This window comes from Psammomys obesus, unplaced genomic scaffold (genome assembly GCF_907164565.1).
Source record: "Psammomys obesus unplaced genomic scaffold, mPsaObe1.curated_primary_1811, whole genome shotgun sequence".
In the NCBI taxonomy this organism is placed as follows: Eukaryota; Metazoa; Chordata; class Mammalia; order Rodentia; family Muridae; genus Psammomys; species Psammomys obesus.
Window position 1 is genome coordinate 24,198,079 of NW_026595981.1, and position 27,277 is coordinate 24,225,355.

The 27,277-nt window shown below is 45.6% G+C and overlaps 1 protein-coding gene across 1 annotated transcript in view; it reads right to left on the minus strand.

The window, feature by feature from the left end:
- Positions 1-3,060: 3,060 nt before the first annotated feature.
- Positions 3,061-27,277, minus strand: part of Acly (ATP citrate lyase) — a 43,108-nt gene continuing 18,891 nt past the window's right edge. The window contains exons 17-31 of the mRNA XM_055619891.1: positions 23,744-23,885; positions 23,317-23,485; positions 21,339-21,443; positions 17,497-17,693; positions 16,073-16,154; positions 15,144-15,254; positions 11,805-11,932; positions 10,840-10,933; positions 9,978-10,132; positions 7,920-8,070; positions 7,597-7,740; positions 5,478-5,591; positions 4,876-4,958; positions 4,570-4,646; positions 3,061-4,034 (exon numbers count right to left, since the gene is read on the minus strand). Coding sequence (XP_055475866.1) covers positions 3,940-4,034; positions 4,570-4,646; positions 4,876-4,958; positions 5,478-5,591; positions 7,597-7,740; positions 7,920-8,070; positions 9,978-10,132; positions 10,840-10,933; positions 11,805-11,932; positions 15,144-15,254; positions 16,073-16,154; positions 17,497-17,693; positions 21,339-21,443; positions 23,317-23,485; positions 23,744-23,885 — 1,847 coding nt within the window. The 3' untranslated portion in view covers positions 3,061-3,939. The remainder of the gene's footprint in view (positions 4,035-4,569; positions 4,647-4,875; positions 4,959-5,477; positions 5,592-7,596; positions 7,741-7,919; positions 8,071-9,977; positions 10,133-10,839; positions 10,934-11,804; positions 11,933-15,143; positions 15,255-16,072; positions 16,155-17,496; positions 17,694-21,338; positions 21,444-23,316; positions 23,486-23,743; positions 23,886-27,277) is intronic.

The following is a 27,277-nucleotide window of genomic DNA, read 5'->3' on the forward strand; positions in this document are numbered from 1 at the left end:
TCCGAACGGTGCTGCAACTCCGGTGCGACACAGAGGCATTCTGGGATTAAATAGTGCGCGCGGGGCGGAGCTGCGCCTGCGCGCTTCCGCCATGCGTGCGCCCCCTAGCGAGGCAAGTGCGGAACTCGTACCCAGAAAAACTCAGCTCCGTGCTTGAAGAATTTTCTACTTTGAATTGCTTTGGAGTGTATCGTCACTACCACACACGTACACGCACATTTTTTTTGTTTGTTTGTTTGTTTGTTTTTGAACTCGCTCTGTAGACCAGGACAGAGAACTACCTTGTCTCTGCCTCTGCTGGCATGAAAGGCATGTGCCACCATGTCCAGTTTATATGTTTTAAAAAATGGCTTTGGAGTTAATAAATTGTAATTAATAAAAAAATTAAATTAATTTAAAAATGGCTTTGGAGCCTGGAGGCAGAGGCAGGCGGATCCCTTTGAGTTCGAGATCAGTCTGGTCTCCAAAGCGTGTCCAGGACAGACAGGTTACACAGAGAAACCCTATTTCAAAAAGAAAAAAAAAAAAAAAAGGAGTTCAGGACAGAAAAGGCGAAAGCCTTTAAACCCAGCACTTGGGAGGCAGAGGTGATAATGTAACTATTGATTTACTTTTTTCAAGTGTCTCTTATGTAGCCCAGGGTGGCCACAAACTTGCTATAATTGAGAGAATATCTTTGAGGACTCCTGATTCTTCTGTCACCACCTCTTTGGTGTTGGGATTACTAAATGCACTCAGGGAGGCAGAGGCAGGCAGGTCACTGTGAGTTCTAGGTCAGACAGGTCTACAAAGTGAGTCCAGGCTAGTCAGGATACACAGAGAAATCCTGTCTCGAAAAACCAACCAAAAAAAGGTACCTGACCACCCCCAACTTAACATGAGCTATTTAAGAAATCTTGGCAACTTAATAACTTAATACCAATAAATAAATAACTAAAAAAATTATTTATTTTTTGTGTGGGAGTATTTGTGAAGGACAAAGGACAATTTAATGGAGTCTGTTCTCTCCATTAGAGGATGGAACTCGCATCATTAAGCTTGGTGGCATATGTATTTATCCAATGGGATCTTTTTTTGCCCACAAAACAATATATATGATAGGTATCACATATATTATGTATCATATATATTAGTTTTTTGAAACAGCATTTCAGCCAGGTAGTCCTGGCTGTTCTGGAACTCACTCTATAGACCAGGCTGGTCTTAAACTCAGAGATCCACCTGTCTCTGTCTTCCAAGTGTGCTGAGATTAAAGTTGTGAGCCACGACCACCCAGCTGATAAGAATATTTTCAGAAGAGAAGAAAGGCTTAAGACTTTAAGTAAAAGCCGGTCAAGGTGCTGGAGCACACTTGTATTCCCAGAACTCCAGGAGGCTGAGGCAGGTGGGTCTCTGTGAGTTTGAAGCTAATCTGGTCTACAAAGTGAGTCTAAGACAGCCAAGGCTACAATAAAAAAAAAAAAAAAATTGAGCCACTTCACTTCCTTCCTTAAAATCCCAAAGTGGCTTTTATTTATTTATTTATTTATTTATTTATTTATTTATTTATTTATTTAAATACAGGGTTTCTCTGTGTGGCCCTGGCTGTCCTGGAACTCACTATGAAGACCAGGCTGGCCTCCAACTCAGAGTGATTCCTATGCCTCTGCCTCCCAGAGTGCTGAGATTAAAGGCATTTGCCATGCCCTGCCAATTTGACTCTTCGTAGGCATGTAATATAGCTGTGTGTAGTATAGTTGGGCCTTGGCACACCTGTGGATAAAGGACTTTCAGATGTCAGCTCTCCTCTTTCACATCATATTTCCATGGTCAGGCCTAGCAGCAAATGTCTACCTGCTAAGTTATCTTACTCCTCATCTTCATTTTTAAATCTCACTGCTGTCTGTATGGAGGATGAAGTGTACCAGGACAAAAGAGAAAATAAGAGCACCAGTTAGCGGGGCAGATATACATAGATCAGAGGAGAGTTCAATGGTAAATCGACAGAACTTGGAACCCAGTAGAGCAGAAGGGCGGCTGTCAAGCTTTTGGCTTGAGTAATGGCTAGAGCTATGGTTACCATTCATTAGGAAAGCGGGAAGAGCAATCTAGAAGTGGACTTTTTCTTCTTTTCTTTTTGCTATTCTTTTTCGAGAAAGGGTTTCTCTGTGCAGCCCTGGATGTCCAGAACTCGCTTTGCAGACCAGGCTGGTCTTGAATGCACAGAAATCTGCCTGCCTCTGCCTCCCTGAGTGCAGGCATGAGCCACTATGTCCAGCTAGATCTAGAGGTGGATTTTTCATAAACTGGTGTTTGAATAGCTTTCCCTTTTCTTTTTGAAGATTTTTTCAAGAATTACTTTTTTTTAAAAAGATTTATTTATTTATTATCTATAGTGTTCTGTTGCATTTGTACCTGAATGCCAGAAGAGGGCAGCAGATCTCATTATAGATGACCATGAGCCACCACTGCTGAGAATTGAACTTGGGACCTTTGGAAGAGCAGCCAGTGTGCTTAACCTCAGAGCCATCTCTCCAGCCCCTTAAGAATTACTTTTAACGATTTGTAGGTGTCTCTACGTGTGCCTGAGTAAAGGTGCCTTCGGAGGCCACAGATCTAGGATCCCCTGGAGCTGGAGTTAGATGGTTGTGGGCAACCTGGGACTGAACTCAGGGCATCAGGATGAGCAGCAAGTACTCTTAACCATCAAGGCATCTCTCTAGGGCAGTTGTTTTTATGCAGTCCTGGCTGTCCTAAAACCTGGAAGGTGCCACATAGACCAGGCTGAACTCTTATGTGCCTGCCCCTGTTTCCCAAATACTGGAATTAAAGGTGCCACCAGACCTAAACTTTAAGGGTTTACAGCCTTTGGTGGTGGTGGTGGGGGGGGTGTTATATACTGTTGTTGTCATTATTGTTTTTCTTGTCAAGAGGTGAAGGAGGATTTAAAATGCCGAAGTGAAGAACTGGGCAGAGTGGTGGGTGCTCTTAATACCAGCAAAGGACAGCCTGGCTTCCAGAGTTCCAGGATGGCTTTGTCCCAAAAGCAGATGACAAAAAGACAGCACTTTGTCACTGTTACTGTATATTTTATTTAAACCAAACATGATAATACAGAGAAGAGACTGAGGTGGCAGCTGCCTAGAATCTTTGTGGGTTATAGATGCAAAACAGCTATATGAGTCTTTGGACCCACACTTCAGTAACAGACAAATCAGCTGCATAAACACAGAGAACATAAGACACAGACATTTCACAGCTTTTTGCTTTGCGTTTCCATTTTAAACACTCATATGTTACAACTTTACATTTAAGTTACTACTCTACATATGTGTGACAATGACTAGGATGCAATGGTCCCACCAGTCCTCCCCCGGACATGAGTAGACACTGATCTGTAACACAGAACATTTCAGTGGGATACTAAATAAACCCTCAACACATGACATAGAAAAAAGATCCTTAAAAATCAGATTAATACAGTGTTCTTCATTGTGTGAAGACAAATAGGATATGGGATGTCAGGTGTTAGTGGGTTCTATAGACAGTATCTTGAAGTCTTAAAAGTTGCATTCCCTTCCTCCAGAGGAAAATACATTTTTAATTAAAAAAAAAAAAAAAAAAAAAAGAAAGAAAGCAACATCATAAGGCCCTAGAAGAACACTATTCCGACTGCTTAGATTCTCCCATATAATAGATACAGCAGGTAGCAAATGTCACAAGTATTGGCTTGGTTCTAAATTTCTATGCTTATATATATATTTAAAAAAAAAATACTAAGCTTCTTTGTATGGACTGAATGGGTGCTAGCCTGTGGGTGTTGGTCCTCCATCCTGTACATCAATGGCTATTTCCGGTGCTGGCCCAGCCTATGATGGACTCTGCTTCCAGCTGTCTGTCCACTATTACCCAGATGGGAGGCTTGGTCTTCCTTTCACCACAGTAGGGTTCCTGGCTCAGTTACATGCTCATGTGTTCCGGAAGAACATAGGAAATATCATCCCACGGGTGACGATACAGCCCTTGCTTCAGCCTCTTCTGATCAAGATAGTGCCCTGAAATGGAGTCAGTGTATCTTTCATGAGTTTCATGAGCATGGCGAAGGCAGAGGATGGGAGGGAAGCTTTCTAACACACAAAATGGAGACACTGGGCTGGGAGTGTAGCTCTTTGGTAGGGTGCTTGCCTAGCAGGCACGAGGCCCTCAGCACAGGGTACAGAGGGGGTAGATAAGAAACCACACACATGCACACACACAAAAGCAGGGCAGGAATTCCAGATTCACTTCATAGATAAAGCAGTCACACTTGTCAAAAGAGGGGAACTGTTAGATTGAATCTACTTTTCTTAACTAGTAATGGTAACTATTCCCAGTAATAAAAGGAAGATAGATAAAGACAACAAGAAAAGTTGAATGAAGATTGAGAGTGATGATGTGGACCTCCACGTGTATACCATGGTATGCTCCCCGACAATACTTAAAAAAAAAAAAGAATGGTGGTGATGAATGTGACATCTGTGGTAGAAGCTTACACAGGGGGTAAGTAGTAGAGCAAAGTCCCAAAAACCCTTAAAACAAAAGCCAACTCACCAATGAAGCCCATACTCCTTCCTAGCACAAAGATGCCATTGAGGGCTCCAATGTCCACATATTCATCAGCTTCCTCCCTGAAACACACAAACAACTCGTACTTTTAAAATGACCCCGTGACCATCTTCATATGCCTAAGAGACAACACTACTTCCCCCCACAAGGCAGTTCTATAGTTCCACATTGGAAAACTGGGGTGCTGTGGTCTTTTCTTTATGCCTCATCGTACTCTCTACGTCACCTCACAGTTGGGAAGAAACAGCAACAAAAATCAACCATTGCTGAAGCAGAGGCTGTGACGCTCACCGGGTGAAGGAGCCACAGTTCCTAAGCATGTCCACAAATGCAACGCCAATGAAACCATCCACATTCAGGATAAGATTTGGCTTCTGAGAAGGCAAAAGGTTCAAAATGTTATCATTTTTCATCTTTTCCCGGACGTGATGACTCTTCTGTTAGTTACCACTACTGCTACATGGTTAATTTTGATAAGTAACTCATGCCTGGGTGTGTCTGTGAGAACTTCCCAGAGGATTCAGTAAGAGAGAGAGACCTGCTGTCACTGTGGGAAGCACCATCTCATAAGCTAGGAGCCCAGGGCGGGGTGAGGGAAGAAGAGAGCTAGCAGAGATGGCACGAGCCACCCCGTCCAGCTCTGGGCTGGAACCTCTAGAAGCTGACACATTAACCTCCCACGACCCACCATGATGTGCTTCAGCCAGGGGTTTGTCACACCGACTGGAAGCTGCTAACGTGATGACTCCAAATTCTGATGCCATTTTAAAATGTCCTGTTTGAGTATGGTGTGAAAGATGGACAACACCCTCTACTACAGAGTGATTTCAAAGCCAGCCTGTATCACACGAGCCCTGGTTCAAAATCTTCCAAGGAAACCCTCCCTTCCTTACCTTTGAGGTGGTAATCTTCTCCACTTCCAGCGCGTAATCAAGCAGCGGGGTGGCAGGGAAGTGCTGCTTCACAAAGTCTTTGAGGATCTGCACTCGCATGTCCGGGTTGTTTATCTAAAAAAGACCCAGTTACACAAACACCTACTCAGATGTGGCAGGCAACGGACATGCTTGTGCTTGTGCTACAAGCGGACACAGTGCATCTGCCTTATCCTGGAGCCAGCATGGGACCAAATCTGTGTGTACCGTTCCTCGTGGCACCCCTAATGACAACGCTGGGAGGCAGAAGGATTTTCAAGTCCCCTCATGTCTCACTTGGACCTCAAAACAGACTCCATCGTGCTCTCTTTTGTTACAAAAAAAGAAACTGAGGCCCCCAGATGGAAGTTAGTCAATATCTGTGGTATTGGAGAAGGGGCTGGACTCAGCCATTCTCTACCCTGGTTTAGGTTCTGGCCACCAGCCAGGCTGCCAACCAGCTCTGCAATCTAGTCAAACTACAAAAAAAAAATTCTGTATACTTTGGAAACAAGAGTGTATAACAATGCACCCCAAATTTTTACAAAAAAAAAAAAAAAAAGAAATCTAGAACTGTGACAAATGAGCTAACCTTCCATTTAAGAGACTATCCTGTCCTGGTTGTTGTTTTTGTTTTGTTTTGTTTGTCAATAAGCAGGAGTTACTTGGGAAAAGAAACCTCAAATGAGAAAATGTCTGTCAGAATGGCCTGTAGGCAACTTCGTGGGAGCATTTTCTTGATTAATGTGGAAAGCCCAGCTCACTGTAGGTGGTGCCACCTGGTGGTCTTGGATTGTATAAGACAGCAGACTGGCAAGACCAGGAGGGAGCAAGTCATTCATTCAGTCAACAGTTTTCTTCCACCGCCTCTGCTTCAGTCCCTGTCTTGAATTCCTGCCCTGCCCCTCCTCAGTAATGGACTCTGACCTAGAGTTGTGAGATGAAATAAACCCTTTTCCTCCTCAAGCTGCTTTTGATCAGGGTATTATCACAGCAATTGAAACCCTAACTGAACTGGGTGTAATGGGGCATGCTTTTAATCCCAGGACTTGAGAGGCCGAGACAGGAGCTCCATGAATTCAAAGCCAGCCCAGTCTACATAGAAAGTTCCAGGAGAGCCAAGGTGCAGAGAGACCCTGTCTCAAAAAACAAACAGATAAAGAAACCCTAACTAAGGCAGAGACCCCAGGGCTGACAGTCATGTGAACGTCCTGATAGCATGTCCCTTCAGGTCACTGGTGTCATCTCACTTACTGTCAGCCATGCACAGGACCACACTAACTGTTTAAAATATTCCATCTTTCCCCATGGGTCTATCCCAATTGGACTTGTCTCAATATTACTACTTTTCTGTATCAAGCATGTCAAGTTTAACTGTCTGACTTGCTTTAGCCAGTGCAATGTGAATAAAAGGCCAGAGATGGATCAGAGGGTTAAGGCACCTGCCAGCAAGCCTGATAACCCGAGTTCTAGCCACATGGTGGAAAGAAAGAACTGACTTCAACCGGTTGTTCTCTGACAGCCTCACCTGCAATGACACACAACCCACAGAATAGCCACGGTCAACCCACGGCAGACACAACAGTATGGCTGCTACAGGTCGCTGAGTTCTCTGTAACAGGAAGTACTGTCTGGTAAAAGGTAATCGACACTTCTTCCTAAGCTTAGCTCTCTCTCTTCTACAAGTTCATTTGGAAAACTGAGGCTGAAACGAATGGAGAATCCTGATGGCCATGAATCTATATAACTGGAAAAGAATCACCTTGCACCCTGCACTTGGCATCTGTCTACATAGCCCAAGCTCTCCATACTGGGAGTCAAGAGCCTCACTGTTTCTTTCTCTTGTGAAGGTTTGTGTTTTTACCTGCATGTGTGTGGGTGCATCACCTGTTTGCTGGCTTTCAGAATCCAGAAGAGGGTGTTGGGTTCCTTGGAAGTACAGTTATAATAGTGAGCTGCCCTGTGGGTAGTGGGAACCAAACCCAGGTGATCTTTAAGAGCAGCAAGGACTCTTAACTGTGAAGCCCAAATGCTTCCAACTCAACTGACAGTCTCTTGTCACCCATTCCGTAGATCCCTCTCAACAGGAGCAGCAATTTACCGATTTCACTCGGTGGCCAATGCCCATGATCAGTTTGCCTTCCTTCTTCATCTTATTCACAAACTCCATGGGAATAATGCCACTGTCAAATGCTTTACTGAACATTTTCGCTGCTGCATCCAAGGCACCTCCAAACCGGTCCCCCTAAAAGAGAAACAAACCCATGCTGCCCTGAGTTTGATGGTTTTCCCAGCCCTGCAAACCAACCCAGGATTCCCTGAGCAGCATCTGGTCTGGGGTTCTACAGCCGGGACTCCTGGGAGCCTGCTGCATTCAGGCAGCATGATGCCAAAGCTGTTGCCTCCTAGGAAGGCCAGACTTACAATGGTGAGCAGCCCTGAGGTGAGGCTGGAGACCAGGTCCTTCCCAGCCCGAGCGCAGATGATGGTGTTGTGGGCCCCAGAGACAGCTGGCCCGTGATCAGCTGTCACCATCAGACACATCTCAATGAACTGGCAGGAATACTTGGGCAGCCTGGAGGGAGGCACACAGAGGCACAGGGAGAAGAGTTGGAACAAAGTCTAGGAGCTGCGATAACAAAGGGCATACTCTATTCCACAGCCTGATACTGCCGCCAATTTCAAGTGGAACCCTTCCTGATTCCTGCACAATGCTTAGTTATTAAACCTTGCAGAGCACGATATTAATAACTGAGCCATCCTCCCAGCCCAGAAAAGGTTTCTGAATGTGCAATGATCCTAAGTTGACTCAACATCAAATTTTAATGAATCTGCAGTGCTTGCCCAGGTTGCGCCACGTGACTTCATTATTACAGCCTTAGTTCTGAGAATGTAATAGGCACACTGGGCTGTTACACAGGCTGTCCTACTGTGCAACACCAACAGATGCTGCCTGAAACACCCTGGCTCTGACTCAAGGCTATGGAAAATTATGAACTGCTGTTTTCACTCACTACACCACAAAAATGTTCTCCTCTTAAGAGACATACACATACGGGGTTGGGGAGAAGACTCATCAATTAAGAGAACTGACTGCTTTTCTGGAGGACCCAGATTCTCAGCACCCACATGGCAGCTCACAGCTGTCTGTAACGCCAATTCCAGGGGATCTGACACCCTCACACAGACAACAGACATTCGGGCAGAACACCAATGCACATAAAGAATAAATTTAAAAGACGAAAAAAATCCTTAAAAAAAGGACATATATACTTTTAAATATGGAAAACAGGGACATTTAATATTTTTTTCCCACCATCCTCAGTATGTAAATGCCAATGACTATATCTTTGCATTGCATCATGTCAAAATGTTTAACTCTAAAAATTGCTGTCTGAGCTTGGGGTGATGGCACACACCTTTAATCCCAGCCTAGGGAGGCAGAGGCAGCTGGATCTCTGAGTTAGAGGCCAGCCTGGTCTACAAAGCTAGTTCCAGGGCAGCGAGGGCTGTTATACAGAGCAACCCTGTCACAAAAAACAACAACAACCACAACAACAACAAAAAAAATCCATGAATTTCGCTTAGCTGATAAGTGGTGGCACACACTTTTAATCTGAGCACATGGGAGGCAGAGGCAGATGGATCTGAGTTTGAGGTCAACCTGGTCTACACAGTGAGACCATGCCTCAAAAAACAATGAAAGAAAAGTACAAACATTTTTAAAAAGTAGGTAAAAGAGGTCCCCAGTTAGCAAAGTTTATGATGCCTTGGTAGTCAGCATGAGTTCTCATAACGGGATTGGGTCTGTGCCTGTGGCTATGTCTTTCCACAAGACTGCTACCAGAGGGGAGATGTGGCCCTCACCCCACACACATCCTGCAGCATCTCCCCCCTTATGTTCAAGGACGGAGAATGGAGACTGCCAAGGCAGAAGTGCACAGAGAAATCCATGTCCTACACCCTAAGCTTGTCCAGGAAAGGCCTAGGTCATGACCACAGCATCTCTACAGGCAAAGGCATGACAGAACCCAAAGCTTTCACATGGAGATCCGTCCAGTGCTGTGTAACCACACCCACTGCCTTGCCCAGCTGTCAGCCTCAAGGAAAGACTAACCTCAGAAGTGATGGAAAACACAAACGCCTACAATTCGGGCTGATGGGAGAAAAAAAAAGATGGCCCAGAGGAAACAGGCACAGCTGGGGCCGCTGTGCAGCTTTACCAGCACCGCTGGTTACATTCACAATTGTCCAGATCCCTGCTGATCTTGAGGTCACCAAAATGTCACCATTTCTTTTAAAAAATTTTCCCAAGACCTCTCCTGAGGCCACCAGTTTTCATTCTCTTGGCTTACAGTGACCTCTGTCCTTTCTGTTGGCCTGTGGCCACATGACTGATGATACTTGTCAGTCTGCTCACCCCAACTCTTGTGTCAGGACTCTGAGCACAGTGCCCTACCGCCCTTGTGGGCAGAGCCTCACCTTCTCTGGAACCAAAGGAGGCCGAGGACACCACCGATGCCCATCTCTTCCTTGAAGACCTCGGTGATAGGCATGCCCGCATAAATGAGCTCCTGTCCTCGCTCGTCACAGATGCTGGTCATGAATGAGGCAGGTTTTCGGATCAAACCCAGCTCCTGAGCAGACAGAAGGACAGAAACAGGGAGTTATGGTGACAATCAGAGCTGTTTATGCTCTTAGAACAAAAATGTCCCTGGAATGTCTTGGCCACTCACAGGACCAAGCAGCAACAAAGGCGATCATCTTTAATCCCAGCACGAAGGAGGGAGAGGCAGGCAGGTATCTGAGTTCAAGGACAGCCTGGTCTACAGAGTGAGTTCCAGGACAACCATGGCTACACAGAGACAGGAAGAGCATATATCCCAGGCTGGCCAGAAGATACCATGAACTTCCAACCCCACTGCCTCCACCTCCGGAGTGCTAACTGCTAGCACCTAGAAGCTGATGACTTCAACATCAGGCAAAACACATGTGGAACTGTATTGCCCATTCTTTTACCTGACCTGAAAATAAAACTCGGGGACAGTTCTAGCATACAGTGCATGGGGATCCAACAGTTAATCAGAGAGGTTTCTGATGCCCTTGGAGAAGCTTAGCAGAGTTACCCTAAGTAGTTGGAAGGGGCCTGGTTTCCAGGAGATCAAAGCTCTAAATTTTACCAATTTAGCAGGGTGTGATGATGGCACATACCTTTAATCCCAGCACTCGGGAGATAGATGCAGAGACCAAGTCTTAAAAAAAAAAAAGAAAAGAAAACACTCCCCACCTCCACTTGCCAAATCTACCTTAGCACTCCTAGAGACACCCACAACAAGACACTTACCCTGGCCCAAGAGTAGTCCATGGGCACCGTTGGAGGTGGCACTTCCTGAGCAGGTACGATGGCTCCTTTGGCCACAAGATCTTCATAAACGGTCCTAGGGGATAGGAGAGACAGGAGATGTTACTGTTCATGTAGATACTGTTATTCTTTTTCTTTCTTGCTTGCTTGTATGTATATGAGTGCTTTGTTTTCATGTACACCAGAAGATGAAATTATATTCCATTACAGATGGTTGTGAGTCATCATGTGGTTGTTGGGAATTAAACTCAGGACCTCTAGAAAAACAACTAGTGCTCTTAAGAGCTGAGCCATCTCTCCAGCCCCTAGATACTGTTATTCTAAGCTCCATCCCAAACACTGTATCAATCAGAAGCGATATCAATCAGAAGCGATACGCAGGATGACGCTTTCTATTATTTTTTCCAATACAGGGTTCCTCTATGTAGTCCTGGCTGTCCTGGACTCACTCTGTAGATAAAGCTGGCCTGGAATTCAGAAATACTCCTGCCTCAAAATGCTGAGATTAAAGGTGTGTCACCACCACCTGGTTAAGATGATACTTTCTCAATATGTCCAAGCCCATGTATCATTTATGGCCACCAACAACCAAGACAGCAGATGGCCTCAGTAAGTTTTAACACCAGTCCAATTGGCCTTGACCTAAGGCTTTTACAACTAAAATAAAACAAAAGCCAAGAAAGATGTTTTTCCCATGGTACATTAAAGCACAAGAGGAACTAGAGCATCTGGATACCCCTGTGTTAGAGGGGCTGCTGTATTTAGGAGGGATCAGGAAAGAGTGGGGAGTCCACACCCTGGTAAAATTGAAAGTGCTTTGATCTCCTGGATACCAGGCCCCTTCCAACTACTTAGGGCAACTGTGTTAAGCGTCGATAAGGGCATCAGAGACCTCTCTGATTATTAGATCCCACGCACTGTATGCTAGAACTGTGCCCACTCCTTACTGAATGATTTCGCCAAGCTCATCAAAGCTTCGGGGCACAAACACTCCTGCCTCCTTCAAGGCCTGGTTCTTGGCTACTGCAGTTTCAGAAGCCTGGTTGGCACAAGCTCCAGCATGGCCAAACTGGACCTGGAACGCAAAGAAGAGCAGCTTTACTAGGCTGTTAGTCCTCCAGGAAAGAGCAAAGGATCCTGGGAAACATCAGCACCGATCACAGGCTGGCCTGTGCCAAATGCTTCACATACATTCCTTCATTCAAGCCTTTATGCCAACTGAACAGGTAGGATGGGCAACTCCAATATCACAGATGTGGAACCTGAGGTAGGGAGAAATTAGCTTCCTCAAGGTGATACACAGTCCAAGATCCACCCTCTTTATATGAGTCGTGTCTGGTATCCCCACAGCCAGTGTAAGAGGGATCAGGAGGGTTAGTTCTCAGCAACAAGTGAAGACTGAAGTTACAGCCTTGAGCTCAGGAGAATTCATAGGAAAGCAAAAATCTTAAGCGGCTTAAAAAGTCAGATTTTATATCACTAGGCTTACATCCCTAGAGCAACAATTAGCTGCCACTTCTTCTTTCTGACTGTGGGTTAAAGTAAGGGGACTTTCCAATGAAACGGGAACGTGAGGGAAGAGAAAACCCATCACTGGGGTTAGTGATATGCCTCAGTGGGAAAAAGTGCCTGCCACCAAGCCTGAAAACAGAGGAAAGAAAGAACTGACTCCTGAAAGCTGACCTCTAATACTCATTAAATCACACATACACACACACACAATAAATGGAATTTTAAAAAATGGTTTAAAGAGCTAGGTGGGAGTTAAGCAATTGGGGAAATAAATTCATCCAATGAAACACCTTGCCCAAAACTCTGACTTAGCATCTAATCTGTGCAGCTGATGCGTCCCACCCCCAAGAGCTTTCTAAGAGCTCCCCTCATTTGATGTGCTTTCTGGTGGACTAGTGTTTTCTCAATGACTAAGTGAGTATCCATGGTCTCAGAGGTGGTATGTGGTGGCATTTAAACCCAGGCAATTTTGGTCGCCGTCTGTGTCCTTGCAGATTTAAATGGACAAAAGATGCTCCAGTGGTGTGGTTTGTTGAAGAGGCTGACAATGCCTTCTCTGGAGGACTTCCTGGGTGGATGGCTGGGAAGGAGAGAGTCTGTCCTCAGAAGTTCAGCAGATGTTTCACAGGAGGTTCCTCCTGCTGAGCTGCTCAGTTGCTCAAGCAACTTTCCTGCTTCAGGAACATGTGTGTACGATCATGCCTGACCGAACACGTCTTTAAACCTTGGGATTTCTCAAAACTAAAAGCCAAGTTTCTAAAGGAGAAAAACACTACACAGACAGCATTCCTCACACTTAAAGTGGTTTCTCCCCAGTGGGCTGGGTGTTTGCTTTGAAGACCTGTGTTTTGAGAACCACATTTGTAAAAGTGCCACTTTATGAGGCCCATCTTTAGTTCCCCACTTTTCTTGAGATTCATTTCTTTCTTTTTACGTATATGAGTATTTAACCCACTTGTGTATATTTGCACAACGTGTACACAATGGCCAGAAGAGGGCTCTATGAGCTGTCATGTGGGTTTTGGGAATTGAACCTGGACCCTCTGGAAGTGTTAGCTCTCCAGCCCCAGTTTCCAGCTCTTCACTATTCCTTCCAGAGCTGCTTCCAGTGTGCCAATCAGTGGACATTCCTCAGTCTCCTGTCTCTGAAATCAAGAGGCTGACCTGCTCAAGAATTCAACGTCAACTGCTAGCTGGACAGTCACTGTACTAGTTAATATTGAATGGGTTCTTATTTTTGTTTTTTCAAGACAGGGTTTCTTTGTATAGCCTTGGCTAGTCCTGCCAGTATCACACAGAAAGTATGAAAATTACTTTTAAGCCAGGTAGTGGTGACTTTAATCCTTTAATCCCAGAATTTGGGAGGAAGGGGCAGGTAAATCTCTGTGAATTCAAGGCATCCTGGTCTACAAAGTGAGTCCAGGACAGACAAGGCTACACAGAGAAATCCTGTCTTAATAATCAAACAAACAAACAAACAAACAAACACAGCAGGCCTTTATGTCTTAAAAAATTACTTTTAAATTTTAACACACTTAGCTGGGTATGGTGGCACATGCCTTTAACCCCAGCTCTCAGGGGGCAGAGTTGGGCAGATCTCTGTGGATTTGAGGCCAGCCTGGTCTACAAAGCGAGTGCCTTCTCTATATACACAATATCAAGGAACCCACAGGCTGTTGTTACACAGTGCTGTGATGAACGAACTGGTTGACAAACTGTTTTGTTTTGTTTCTTTGAGACAGGGTCTCACTGTGTAGCTCTGACTGTGGAACTTACTACGTAGAACAGGCTGGCTTCAAACTCAAAGAAACCTGTCCAGGGACTGGAGAGATGGCTCAGTGGTTAAGAGCGCTGTCTGCTCTTCCAAAGGACCCGGGTTCAATTCCCAGCACCCACATGGCAGCTCACAACTGTCTGTAATGCCAATTCCAAGGGATCTGACATCTTCATACTAATGCACATAAAATAGAAATTAAATTATTAAAAAGAAAGAAAGAAAGAAAGAAACAAACAAACCCATCTGCCTCTGAATGCTGGGGCTGAAGGCGTGCCTGACAAATAATTTCTAGCCTGTATTTTTTTATCATCTTCACAACAGAAGATCATCTTAAGAAGAGGATACCCGAACACTGAAGTCTGGTTCTGCCAACTTAACAGGCATATCATCCCCCTGTTTCAGCCCTCTCACATGGTCATCATCATCCCCCTGTCTGAGCATGCTAAGAGCCAGATTTAAAAGTACACCATCATTCAACTGCACAGCAAGTCACCTTTACTTTGGGGGCGGGCATACAAGTACCACAGTGTGAATTTGGCGGTCAGAGAACGACTTGTTGGTTCTCTCCTTCCACCACATAGATTCTGGGGACTGCACTGAGGGGGTCAGGGCTGATGGCAGGCACCTTCACCCATTTAGTCGTCTCACGAGCCCAGGAGTCATCTTAGCACACCAAGTACAACTCCCTCTCCGTTATCTCCCTCAGGGTGTCCCTAATGTGACCTTCCAAGTTAAGCACAAGCTATATTCTCTTCCCCCTTATCCTCCCTTCAGTCAGAACTCAGTGCCTATCTCGGCCTTAAGTTGCTAATGAATGTGTAAGAGTCCAGCTGAAACAGGTTCCTCGTAGGAGAAAGTTGGGCTCGGCTTAGCAGCCACAAAGCCAGCAGTACAGGCTTACTGCAGGAATTAGCGGCTTTGACGTGATGATGTATGGTTCACCTCAGATACCCTCTTCGGCAACCTCATTTCCTTTCAATGATGGTCCCATTCATACCTCAGAGGAGAACATGGTGGCACAGGTCCCGATGCACCAGCAGACTATTGGCTTGGTTAGGCGGCCCTCCTTGATGCCCCGACAGATCTTATATTCCTCTGTACCCCCTATCTGCAAAGAAATGGGGGACGAGAAAACCCCCCACAAGTTAGTGGAATCCACTCCAAGTTTTCGTAGGACCAGTCCTACAGTAGGAAAAACTGCCCACGTGACACAGGCCAAAACCAAAAATCCCATGAAATAAAAGTTGGCTACAAAACCAGGGCACACAAACTTTTACTATGTAACAGTGAGTTTGGTTTCCACCTAAGACTCATTCTAGGTGCATAAACGTGTCTTCAGGATGTTCCTGAGTAGCTCCTCCTAACCCAGAGTATGAGATGATTCAGGATCAGACCCTCTCAGAAGAACAAGTAAGGAATGAGCACAGAGAACTCTCATGGAGTTTAAAAAATGCCCTCGCAGGGGCTGGAGAGAGATTGCTCAGCACTCCAGAGCGCTTGCTGTTCATCCAGAGGACACGGGTTCAGTTCCTAGCACACAAGGGGTGACTCACATTGTAACTCCATTTCCAGAGGATCCAGCAGCCTTTCTGACTGCTCCAGCCATGAGGCACACACACGGTGTGTAGAGAGACACAAAAGGAAAATACTCACACACACTAAGATTAAAAAATGGAAGATGCCCTTACTGCTCCAGCTATCCTCCCCAACAGGAAGAGACCACGGCCAGTGGAACAGAGTTCCACCTTCATGGTGCTCACTGCCAACAGCGCTAAGCCCCAGAGTTCTCATGGGCTGTATCATCAGGACTATCACTTAAGCTCTATAGTGCCACAGTGCTTGAATTCTTAAAAAAAACCAAGCCATAGACTATACTTACAATCAAAAGGGCACCCTCCCCCCAAAACAACAACAGCAATAATTCACCTCCCCAAGAACTACAATCATCTTGACTCCTGGAGTGTCCTGGTAACGCAGCACATGATCCATGAACGTGGAGCCGGGGTATCTGTAGACAGCAGGAAGGATGGAGGATCAGGACACAGCCTGGGGAGGTGCGGGCACATGCGAGAAGCACCCCGCTACATACATGGAACACTGCACTGCTTGTGGGTTCGGATGTCCTGGGCAGATTCAGGAGCTCCAGGATAATGGAGGTAGGTGGGAGGGGCCAGTAGCAAGTGGAGCAGATTGAGGGGGATGAAAGGTTAAACAGAGCAAGTCCAGAGCAGTTCGTTTGGGGAGTGGATGTCCCAGAAAGCACCTGTTTGGTAGTCTGTTATTTGCTTGTTTGTTTGTTTATGGTTTTTCAAGACAGGGTTTCTCTGTGTAGCCCTGGCTATCTTAGAGCCTCATTTGAGAACAAGCCTCCCTAAGATCCAGCTGTGAGGCATTTTCTAAATTAGTGACCAGTGTGGAAGGGTCCAGCTCATGGCAGATGGTGCCATCCCTGGGCTGGTGGTCTGGGGTTCTGTAAGAAAGCAGGCTGGCTAGGTGCAGTGGCACATGACTGTAATCCAGCACTTGGAAAGGCAGAAGCAGGCGGATCTCTGTGAGTTTGAGGCCAGCCTGGTCTACAAAGTGAGTCCAGGACAGCCAAGGCTACACAGAGAAACCCTGCCTCCAAAGCCAAAAGAATCAAAAAGAAAAAAGAAAAAAGAAAAGAAAAGAAAAGAAAAGAAAAGAAAAGAAAAGAAAAGAAAAGAAAAGAAAGCAGGCTGATCAAGCCGTGTGAAGCAGGCCAGTAAGCAAGCCCACCATGTCCTCTGCATCTCCATCCAGGTTCCAGCCTTGCTTGAGTTCCTGTCCTGACTTCCTCCAATGATGGACCATGATCTGGAAGCGTAAGGCCTTTCCTTCCCAACTTGTTCTTTGGTCATGGTGTTTCATTACAGCAACAGACACTCTAAGACAGCTACTGAACACTCACTAAGTGCTAGGCCCTATGTTAGCCACTTTATCAGGCCTTGCTTGGTCCTCCAACGACTTTTTGAGGCAGGACATTTAGTTCATGCATTTACTTTGCAATGGAGCTGTAGGTCAAAGGTCTCGACCTGTCCGGAAGGCCCCACTGGGAAACAGAGATTTGAACCTGTCAGCTACAGTTTCAGGGCTGGCTCTCTGAAGCCCTGTACTCGGCCACTCCCTCCCTTCCCACTAGCAGACAGCATCCAAGCCCTGAAACAGTTCTCAGAACACATATCTCTACAGTTTAATGTCTGTTCCTGAGATAAGCGGTGTCATTTAGCAGTTTTACATGACTTTACTCGGGGCCCAGCGCTTGGACAGTAACCCACACAGCATGCATGCCCAGCCAGCCAACTCCTCTGTGGAAGGTTCCCAGCTATTACCTGTCCCCGCCGATGGCCACACCCTCATAGACGCCATCTGTGGTCCTAGAGATGATATTGTTGAGTTCGTTGGACATGCCTCCAGAACGGGAGACGTAGGCCACGCTGCCTGGGCGGTAGAGCTTGGAGGCCAGGATGTTGTCCAGCATTCCACCAGTGTTCCCAATCTTAAAGCATCCAGGCTTGATACCCCCGACCTGCAAAGGCAGAACCGGCAGTTACGAAGACAGCTCTTTTTTGTTTTGTTTTGGTTTTTGGTTTTGGTTTTTAGAGACAGGGTTTTGTTGGGGGTTGGTCTGATGCTTGCATTTTTGATGCTAATTACTGGCCCTCAAGATCTGGTTACTGCCTGGATCAACCTATCCTTGTTGTGTAAACCTGCCTAAGACATTATACCTGATTGGTTGATTAAAGGCCTAAAACTTTGGTCAGAATGGGGTGGGCATGGCTAAGTCCCAAGCTTTGGGTTCAAGACAATCACAGGAAACAGAGAGATGGGAAGAGAGGAGGCAGGAGGACGCCACGATGGGTTAGCGTGAAGAAGAAACCATGAGGGCCTGAAGGAAGGACTCCAAGGATGGTGTGGATAGAAAAAAAAAAAAAATAGCCCAGATAAGGATGGTTAAGGAGGATGACATTGGATGGGGTGTAGAAAATGGATGGGATGGAGAGGTTGTTGAGATAGTATAGGTGAACTATCTGCCCAGCCCAAGGTAAATAAGGCAATTATAAAATCTAACAGGTGTCTGCATCTTATTAATTATGATAGCAGGTTAAATAATACTGCCATGATAATCATAGGGCAAATAATAAATAATAGCTTAACACTCAACTTTTAAGATTTATTTATTTGTTTGTTTGTTTGTTTGTTTATATAGCATTCTGCCTGTGTGTGTGCCTGCTCAATCAGAAGAGGGCACCAGATATCACCGTAGATGGCTATGAGCCAACATGTGGTTGCTGAGCATTGAACTCAGTACCTTTGGAAGAACAGCCAGTGCTCTTAACCTCTGAGCCATCTCTCCAGCCCAACACTAACCTTTTAATTTACAACAACAGGGCTTCTCTGTGTAGCCTTGGCTGTCCTGGACTTACTTTGTAGACCAGGCTGGCCTCGAACTCACAGAGATCTGCCTGCCTCTGCCTCCCTGAGTGCTGGTGTTACAGGCATGCGCCACTGTGCCTGGCTTATAAAGAGAGTTATTCATGACTCACAGGGTGCAGGAGGAACCACAAAGTCCCACTTTACTGGCCCTATGCTTCTGGACGGAGTAGAGGAAAAAAGAATGGCTGAAAGAATTACACCTGTCCATGAAGAACCTCTTCCCTCTTGCACGAGACACTGCAAGGCTTCTGTGTTTTAGACCAGTCTACTTAACATCAAGTTGTCTCCCTTAATTTGTGGGTTACAGCACCCAGCAAAGATGCACCACACAGCTGGGCTTCTTGGTGCACAATGGCATCTTGCTTATAACACAAACAATGCTTCACTTATTGCAAAACCACTAGTTTTAGGGATGGTGACTCAGCATCCTTACCCAGCATGCACGAGGGAGGCCTTTAGGGCATCTCTAGGGGTATAAAAAATCCTAGCTCCTACTTTTTAAAAAAAAAAAAAAAAGACAGGATCACATTATGCAGCCCTAGTTGGCCTGAAACTCATGTGGACAAGGCTAGCCTTGAACTGACAGAGATCTGCCTACTTTTGGCTCCCAAGTACTGAGATTAAAAGTGTCACCACCACCATACTCCCGGCCTTAGCTTCAAATTCTTATTTAAATTTATTTTTATTTTATTTTATTTTATTTTATTTTATTTTATTTATTTTAATTTATTTGCTTGCTCTGTGTGCGTGCACTGCCTGCAGAATCAAGAAGATAGTGGCAGATCGCCTCTGGGGTTACAGAGATTGTGAGCTACCTGGGTGCTGGAAACAGAGCCTGCATCCTCTGAAACAGCAACAAGTAAGTACTCTTAACCACCCAACCATCTCTCCAGGCCCAGCTTCAGTGTTTAAACAACAATTAAGTTAAAACAAACAGAGCGATTTCTTCTAATGTGAAGTTCTGAGTCACAAGTAGCCTCCAGGTAGCTTTTTTCCTTTGGCTTGTTGTTAAAGGAATAACTAAACACTAGATTATGCTTGTATTTAAGGATAAAAACATTAAAAACAACAAATATCTTCCCATTAACTCCTTCTAACTATGACTATAATAAGACTGTGGTGAGGGCCCTTCAAAAACTGGGGTCTGAGGCTGGAGAGATGGCTCAGCACTTAGGAGCAGTGCCAAAAGCAATAAAGAATGGAGTTTAGTGGTTTCATAAAAGCTGGGCATTATCCTCTGGTACTTTTAACCTCAGCACTGAAGGAAGCAGAGACAGCAAGATCATTGGGGATTTCCATCTTCTGGTCTAGTCAATAAAACCTAAAAGTTCCAGGTTTAGGGAGAGATCCCGCCTTAAAGGAATAAAGTGGAGAGTAACAGAGAATCCCTGACATCAATTCTGGCTTCATATATACATACCATAAACCATTTCCACCACACACATGCACAAAACAAATAGGTAAATAAAATGAAAACTAACTGGGGTTGGCAGTGTGGCTCAGTAGTACTGTACTTGCCTAATGTAAGTAAGGTCCTGGGTAAAAACAAAACAAAACAAAAACATCTACCTGGGACTGGTGTAACACAGTATTTCTGCAATCCTGAACCCAGAATAGTCAAAAAGCAAGCTTGGACTAATGAGACAGCTTAACACGTAAAACTCCTTCAAAAGTTTGACAATCTAGTTTGATCCTCAGGAACCATAGCGAAAGAACTGAGCTGTCCTCTGATCTCCACGCACACGCATGGCACATGTGTACCCTACCCCGCCAATATTCATAAAATAAATGCTTTAAAAAAAATAAAATGGGAGGGTCAGCGACATGGTAACGGTGCTTACAGACCTGACGCCTGAGTTCACGCTCAGAACACACAAGGTAAATGGACAGAGCCAATTCAACAAAGTAGCCCTCGGACCTCCACAGATGTGCTGTGATGTGTGTGTGTATGCAGCTGTGCACACACATACATACAATAAATAAGTAGAATAAAAAGCCAGGGGAGCTTCTAGGAGGAAGACAAAAGAAACCCTTGTATGCCGTCACCACTGGGAATGTAAACTATAAACTAGTCTAGCCACTATGAAAATCTGTGTAGTTTCCTCAAAAAAAAAAAAAAAAAAAAGAACTGCCATATTGCCATATGAGCCAGTCATACTACTTTACTACTTGGGCATCTACTTAACACATCACAAAGGGACTTGCGCATCGTGTTTACTGCAGCACTGTTCACAATAGCTCACTTACGGAACCAACCTAGGTGTCCATCAGCACAGGGACGGACAGGGAAAATGTGGTGTGTACACATAATAGAATCTTTTTCAGCCATAGAGAATAAAATTCTGTCATATGTAGCAGGATGAATACAATTGGAAATACCCATACTAAGTGAATTGGGTCAGAAAAACAAATAGTGCATGTTTTCTTTCATTTGTGGGTCCTGAATCTCACACAAGTACAGGGAACCATACAACTGCGGATGACATGTAAATCAAAACGATCAACAACAGGAGTAGGATTCCTGTCAGGCAGAGCAGATCATGCCTGTAATCCCATGTCTCAGGAAGAGGCTGAGGCAGGAAGATTACCATAAATTCAGACCAGTCTGAACCAATGTGAGAACCCTGTCTCAAAAAAAAAGAAAGAAAAACAAAACAAACTAATAAAAACAAACAAACAAAATAAGCAAACAACAATGTATGCTTCCTCAGCCATAGAAAGACTGGGGTGAACTCACCGTGGCTGGCCCAATGATGGTCACTCCTTTCTGGTCAGCCCTCTTGATGAGCTTCCTTGTAAGGGCCTCAGGGATGCCTTCTGCTATGATGGCTATGGTCCGAATCTGGAGGATTAACAAGATCTCCTCTGTGAACTTCACCTCTGACAGACAATGGAGGCCTAAGTCCAAGGGCCCCCCTCCTAAACACAGTGTTCCCATCCAGATTTTAAGAACAAAGTAAGGTGAACAGAATGCATCTCCTCCTTCCCACAGGCCTCAGGTCCTGCCCTGAGCACTTCAAACTTCCCAAGCTTGATGACCTGAATTTGATAGCAAGGACGAATGTGGTAGGAGAGAACTGACTCCTGAAAGTTGTCCTCTGAGCTCTCCATGCACTGCGCACGCGCACGCGCACACACACACACAGTAACCATTAAAAATAAGAAAGCCATAGCAGTGGGCATTGTTAAGAAACCTCCATTGACAATGCCACAAAGATTCAGTGTGTGAGCAGAGACAAATGCTCCCGACTTGCTGCTAGTCTGCAGCTACATTCTCACACGTAAAGGCTCAGACTCAACTGATCCCCACATGCCTTTTGTCCTAAACTCCCAATGAATGAGTCTCAGTCCCTACAGGCTGTGGCCAGTGTACAACAGAAAAGTTGCTCCATACTTGCGCAGAGGAATTGAAGACCTAAGAATCATGTCTCTGGCTCTGGACCAGTCTATAAAGGGTCAAGATCACAGTTTAGACTTTGTGAGTCTAAGTGGCAGGTTTCTAGTGTATAAGCATCCATGCACAATATATTAATGAAAGCACTGGCTGCATTTTACTAAAACTTTATTTGTGAAAACGGGTGGGAACTACAATTTTGCCCTGGGTTATTTTGGCCAAAGTCTGCTGTAGCCTGAAAAAACAGTTCATCTAAACAGTGAACAATTTTATGTTCTCTACTCATAAACTAAAATAACTTGGACCAGACAAATAAAAAATAAACAAAAAGTACTGCTCTATAAGGGGCTTTTACAAATCACTAACAGAAGGCAAATATTGCAACAGAAAAAAGGTAAAGATGAAGAGATCCTAGGACACAAACAGCCAGCCAATATCTCTAAAAGTTAAGTTTTAGTTAATAACCGAAGATAAGCAGATTAAATAGAATACTAATTGACTACAAAACTGTTTGGTGTTGGCAAGTAGAAACTGAGGCTGGTAGCAGGCCTTTAATCCCAGTACTTGGAAAGCAGAGGCAGGTGAATCTCTGTGAGTTCCAGGCCAGACTGGGACAGATAGACTCTCTCAAAACACGGCAAAACTGGAACTCCTAGCATTGGGAGTTTAGACCCTGGAAGCTCTGGAAGCTGGGATGTCTTAGAAGTTCCCAATTGGACATTCTGATATGGCAGTTCAGCTTCTAAAAATCTGTGTTAGAGTGATGCTTAGGAATACATGCAAGTGTTAACACACAAGTTAAGACACTGTGACAAACAAAAATGATGTTGCCAACCTATCTACTGGTACAGAAATAAGTGTGGAGACAGTATACCGAAGCCTGGCAACCATGTTTCTGAGAAAAGAGATATGGAAGTATACACTTGTTTTTTATTCATTAACATCTGTCCTGAAATGAGTATATAATACCCTGTAAGAGAGTGCTTTTTGGGAATGGTGCTAGGGATAGAACCCAGAACTTCATAGTCCCTAGGCAAGTGCCTACCACTGAACTATTCTCAGCCCAAGAAAGTGTTTTTGAGTCTGCTGTTCAAGCCAGTCTGGGAGGAAAGTAGCTGGAAGCGATCACTGGTAATACAGAAGAGCAGCCACTGCTCACCCTGGATTCAGGCCACTTTTGAGAAGTACAAGTCTCCAAGCACTTTCATCCAAACCCCAGGCTCTCCCAATTCCCAAGTCCCCCTTCCCCGGTGGCCAGACCATGAAATCCATTCAAAAGCTCTTTGATTCTCCGGCAAGACATTCTAGATCCGCCACCTACCTGTGCATAGTTCATGGTCTCCATGGTGCTGTCATAGGCAGATCTCAGAGATGCAAAATTGATTAGCACATCTACTTCCGGATGCTTTTTCATGGCATCAGCCATGTTCTTGAAGACAGGGATCAGGATTTCCTTGTGTCCCCAGTAAAACTTCTGCTTGTGATCCCCACTGCAAGAAAGCAGAGGAAGGACACCCTCAATGCATCAGGTCTGGGGAAGGGAAACTGAGTGGAGGAACCTCCCCAAGAGCATCAAGGTTTGTGTTCTCAAAAAGTTCCCAGCTGAAGGAAAAGAGGCCTAGGAACATGAATTGTCCTAGTCTCTGGGATGGGGTGACCCCTTCACTGCAAACATGGGAGCCCACGCTTCATCTAAAGGTGAGACTCCCACTTAGCCGTTTCCAGGCATCCTGCATGGCGTGACTCACGTGAAGGGGTAGACCATGGCAGCCACAGAGGGCTCATCTCGGGAGCACACGTAGTCAAAGTCCAGCATGCCTTGCACGGCCCGCGTCTGCATGCCCCACACGATAGCCTTGGTATGGCGGCTGAAGAGGGTGGCACTCTTTCCTAGTGGGCAAAGACACAGCGAGTGCACCCAGAATACGCACCTTAGGAAGACCCACGGGGGCTGCCTGCCCGAATCCCCATGCTGCAAGTCCAGTTCGGGAGCTCTTCAAAACAGCAAATGAATGTTAAAAATAATAAATTCTGAGAAATTTGCCTCAGTTTTTCTAGAAGGAAGCAGCAGAGAGAGAGAGAGCAAAAAAAAAATATCTAGTGAGACCTGCCTGGCTAGAAGATAGCCCCAAGGTGAACAGAAAAGGACTCCCCCCACACAGAAAAAGGCCGCCACAGCTGAAGATGCCCCAGAGTTCTTACAGGGCATGCTGAATGTCCCAGGTGAGCTACAGACTCAAGACTATATACATGTGGTCTGCAACGTTTTTCATTTAATATTGTTCATTCTTTTGTGTTTTAAATTTTTCATTTATTTTGTTTATCGTGTATCTTATTGTAAAGGTGTTTTGTCTCTAGGTGTATCTGTACACCACATGTACGTCTAATGCCCGCTGAAGCCAGAGAGACTGATGAACCCCCTGAAACTGGAGTTCCAGCTAACTGTAAGCCACCATGTGGGCTCTGGGAATTACACCCAGATCCTCTGGAAAAGCAGCTACTGCTCTTATGCTGAGCCATCTCTCCGGTCCAATTTGTCTTTCTGAGACAGAACCTCGCTGTGTAGCTCTGTACACACCAGGCTGACTGCAAAGTCACAGATGCCTGGCTGCCTCTGCCTCCCAGGTGCTGGAAATAAAGGCATATGTCCCCACAGTCAGCAATTTTTTTTGAAATTCATTTTTAACGTGGAGGGTGTTTTGGCTACATGTAAGTGTGCGATGCCTGTGGAGACGAGCAAAGGGAATGAGGTCCTCTAGAATCAGTTACAGGCAAATGTGAGCCACCCTGTCAGTGCTGGGAATCAACCTGTGTCCTCTGCAAGACCTGCAAGTGCTGTTAACCTCTGAAAGACCTGCAAGTGCTGTTAACCTCTGAACTCTATCTCCAGCCCAAGTGCTGTTTTTTTTAAGCAGAATCTCATGTAACCCGAGCTGGCCTTGAATTTACTATGTAAATGAAGATGACCTCGGACTTGCCTCTACCCCCAAGTTGGTGTTGTAGGTACACAGCAATATCACCAGCTCTTCTTTCTTTCTTTACTTTCAGTTTGTATATACCCCAGGTGTCCTGGAACTCACTATATAGCCTGGGGTCACCTTACCCTCCCGAAGGTGTTAATCAGCCTAGAAATCTAGAGGGAAACCCACCAACAGTCGGTATTTGAATGTACATAAATTCCCAGGTCAGTGAGAGTCCTGTGCAGAGATTTGGGGCAGCCAGGGCTGAGACCAGGACAGCCTTATCTCTGACTGAGGTTACAGAAAGGGCTCTGACTCAAAGCAGGAGCAATGGTCAGCCAGGACAAGGCCACTTCCCCCACCCCCTCTCTGCCATTCCCATCCTCATCTCCAAGGGGGCTCTTTGCTGCTCACAACAATTCTCTTGAGACAAGCTTTCTAACAGCAGGAGAGACTTTAAAGAAGCAGGTGCCAGGCGAGGTGGCACACACCTTTAAATCCCAGCACTCAGGAGGCAGAGGATCTCTTTGAGTTCAAGGCTAGCCTGATCTACAAAGCAAGTCCAGAAGAGCCAGAGCTACACAGAAAAACTGTCTGGAAAAAAAAAAAAAAAAAAAAACAAGCAGGCTGGGCATGGTGGTTCACATTTTTAATCCTAGCACCTGAGAGGCAGAGGTGGTCTGCAGAGTGAGACTCTGTCTCAAAATAGGGGAGAGGGATATGATGACACAATCCTAGCTACAGAAATGTAGTCACTAGCCTTAAGGGAAAGGACCCTTGCTCCCTTGCTCTTTGACTCCCTGACTGGCCTGGTGGAGAAAAGCAGCCACTAGGAGATGTTCTGTGTTCCATCGAGGAAGCAATACATCACACCCAGAGGCTTCTGGTATTAACCTGCTGTATTGCTGCAAGCTTGGCTAACCAAGATCAAGGTCTGATTAAATCCCCATGCAGGACAGCAGTAAGCCTCTCGGGTCAGAAGGATCTTGATTTGTGAATACCTGGATTTACTGTCAGCCTGAACCTAGGGTTCCTATAAGACATGAAACCTTAGAGTGAGAGCAGCCACATAATCCAGTCTTGTACTTTCTAGCCTCAGGAAACTGAAGCAGATATCCACAAGGACGGTGGTCCTGGGAAATCTAGGAGAGGCAGGATTACATGACTTGAGGAAAACTTGATGGTGTGGTAAAGAAGGCCATGAAGCAGTGAGGCTCTGCCATTCCCAGGGGAGCCCACATTGAGTCCCAGAGCTATGCCACACATAAGCCTGTCTTCAGAGACAAGGACAAAGCCCAAGTCCCCACATGGCCACCCATGCCTCTGCTTTCAGCTCGAGTGCTCACCTCCTTAAGCACAGGAAAACCAAATCATGGGGGCCACTGGCACCACTAGCAGGAAGCTCCCCCACTTCCCGACCTTAATGGCCCTACTAAGAGTGGAGAACACTCTCCATGACCTGGTCTCCTCCCTGACCCACTCTCCTGTCCTCCTACTTCTTCAGCTAAGTGGCCAAATAAAGGTGACTTCCTACAACCCGCTTCCCCTCGAGAAGAGCTCCCTAGAGACTGAGTCTCCCTGCTCTACTGGTACACTGGCCTTGCCTTCTAGGTTACAATGGATCTCACTGCAGGCAGCTAATGAAAGCAGTTCATTATCTGCTAAGCACTGGGAGAAGGCTGGAGAGATGGCTCACTAGTTAAGAGCCTGTTCTGCTCTTGCAGGGGACTCGACTTCTGTTCCCAGCACCCATGTCAGGTGACTTAGCCACAACTGCCTGTACCTTCAGCTCCAAGGGATCCAATACCCTCTTTTGGTCTCCAAAGGCACCTGCACTCACATCCCCACCGGCCCGGAACCGACCCCCCACAAGTACATGTAATTAAAATTAAAAGTTAAGTCTTTAAGAAAAAAAAAAAAAAGCTGATAGGTAGAGGGCCATTGTCTTTGTTTAGATATCCCTACCTTCCCTGGGGCTCGGAGTCATCAGTGAGTACTCTCTTGCCCTCACAGCTGTGACTGTCAGTTACATGAGAGGCCCCACAGAGCTCTGTGGTGTGGTGTTTGCTCAGCATGCAAGGAGGCTGAGTTTGATTCCAAGTATTGAAAAAAGAAGTCACAAGAAAGTCCTGATGCTGGTGACTAAGTAACCAACTTGGTCAATGGGCACATGAGTGGGTGCACATGAGTGGGTGTACCCACTGAAAATGTCACTGTCAACTGTGACCTCTGACACCAAAACCCAGATCCCTTCAGGTCCTTAAAACAACCTGTGTTAGAGACAAACACCACCTGACCGTCCTAGTTTCTCTCTTTCCATCT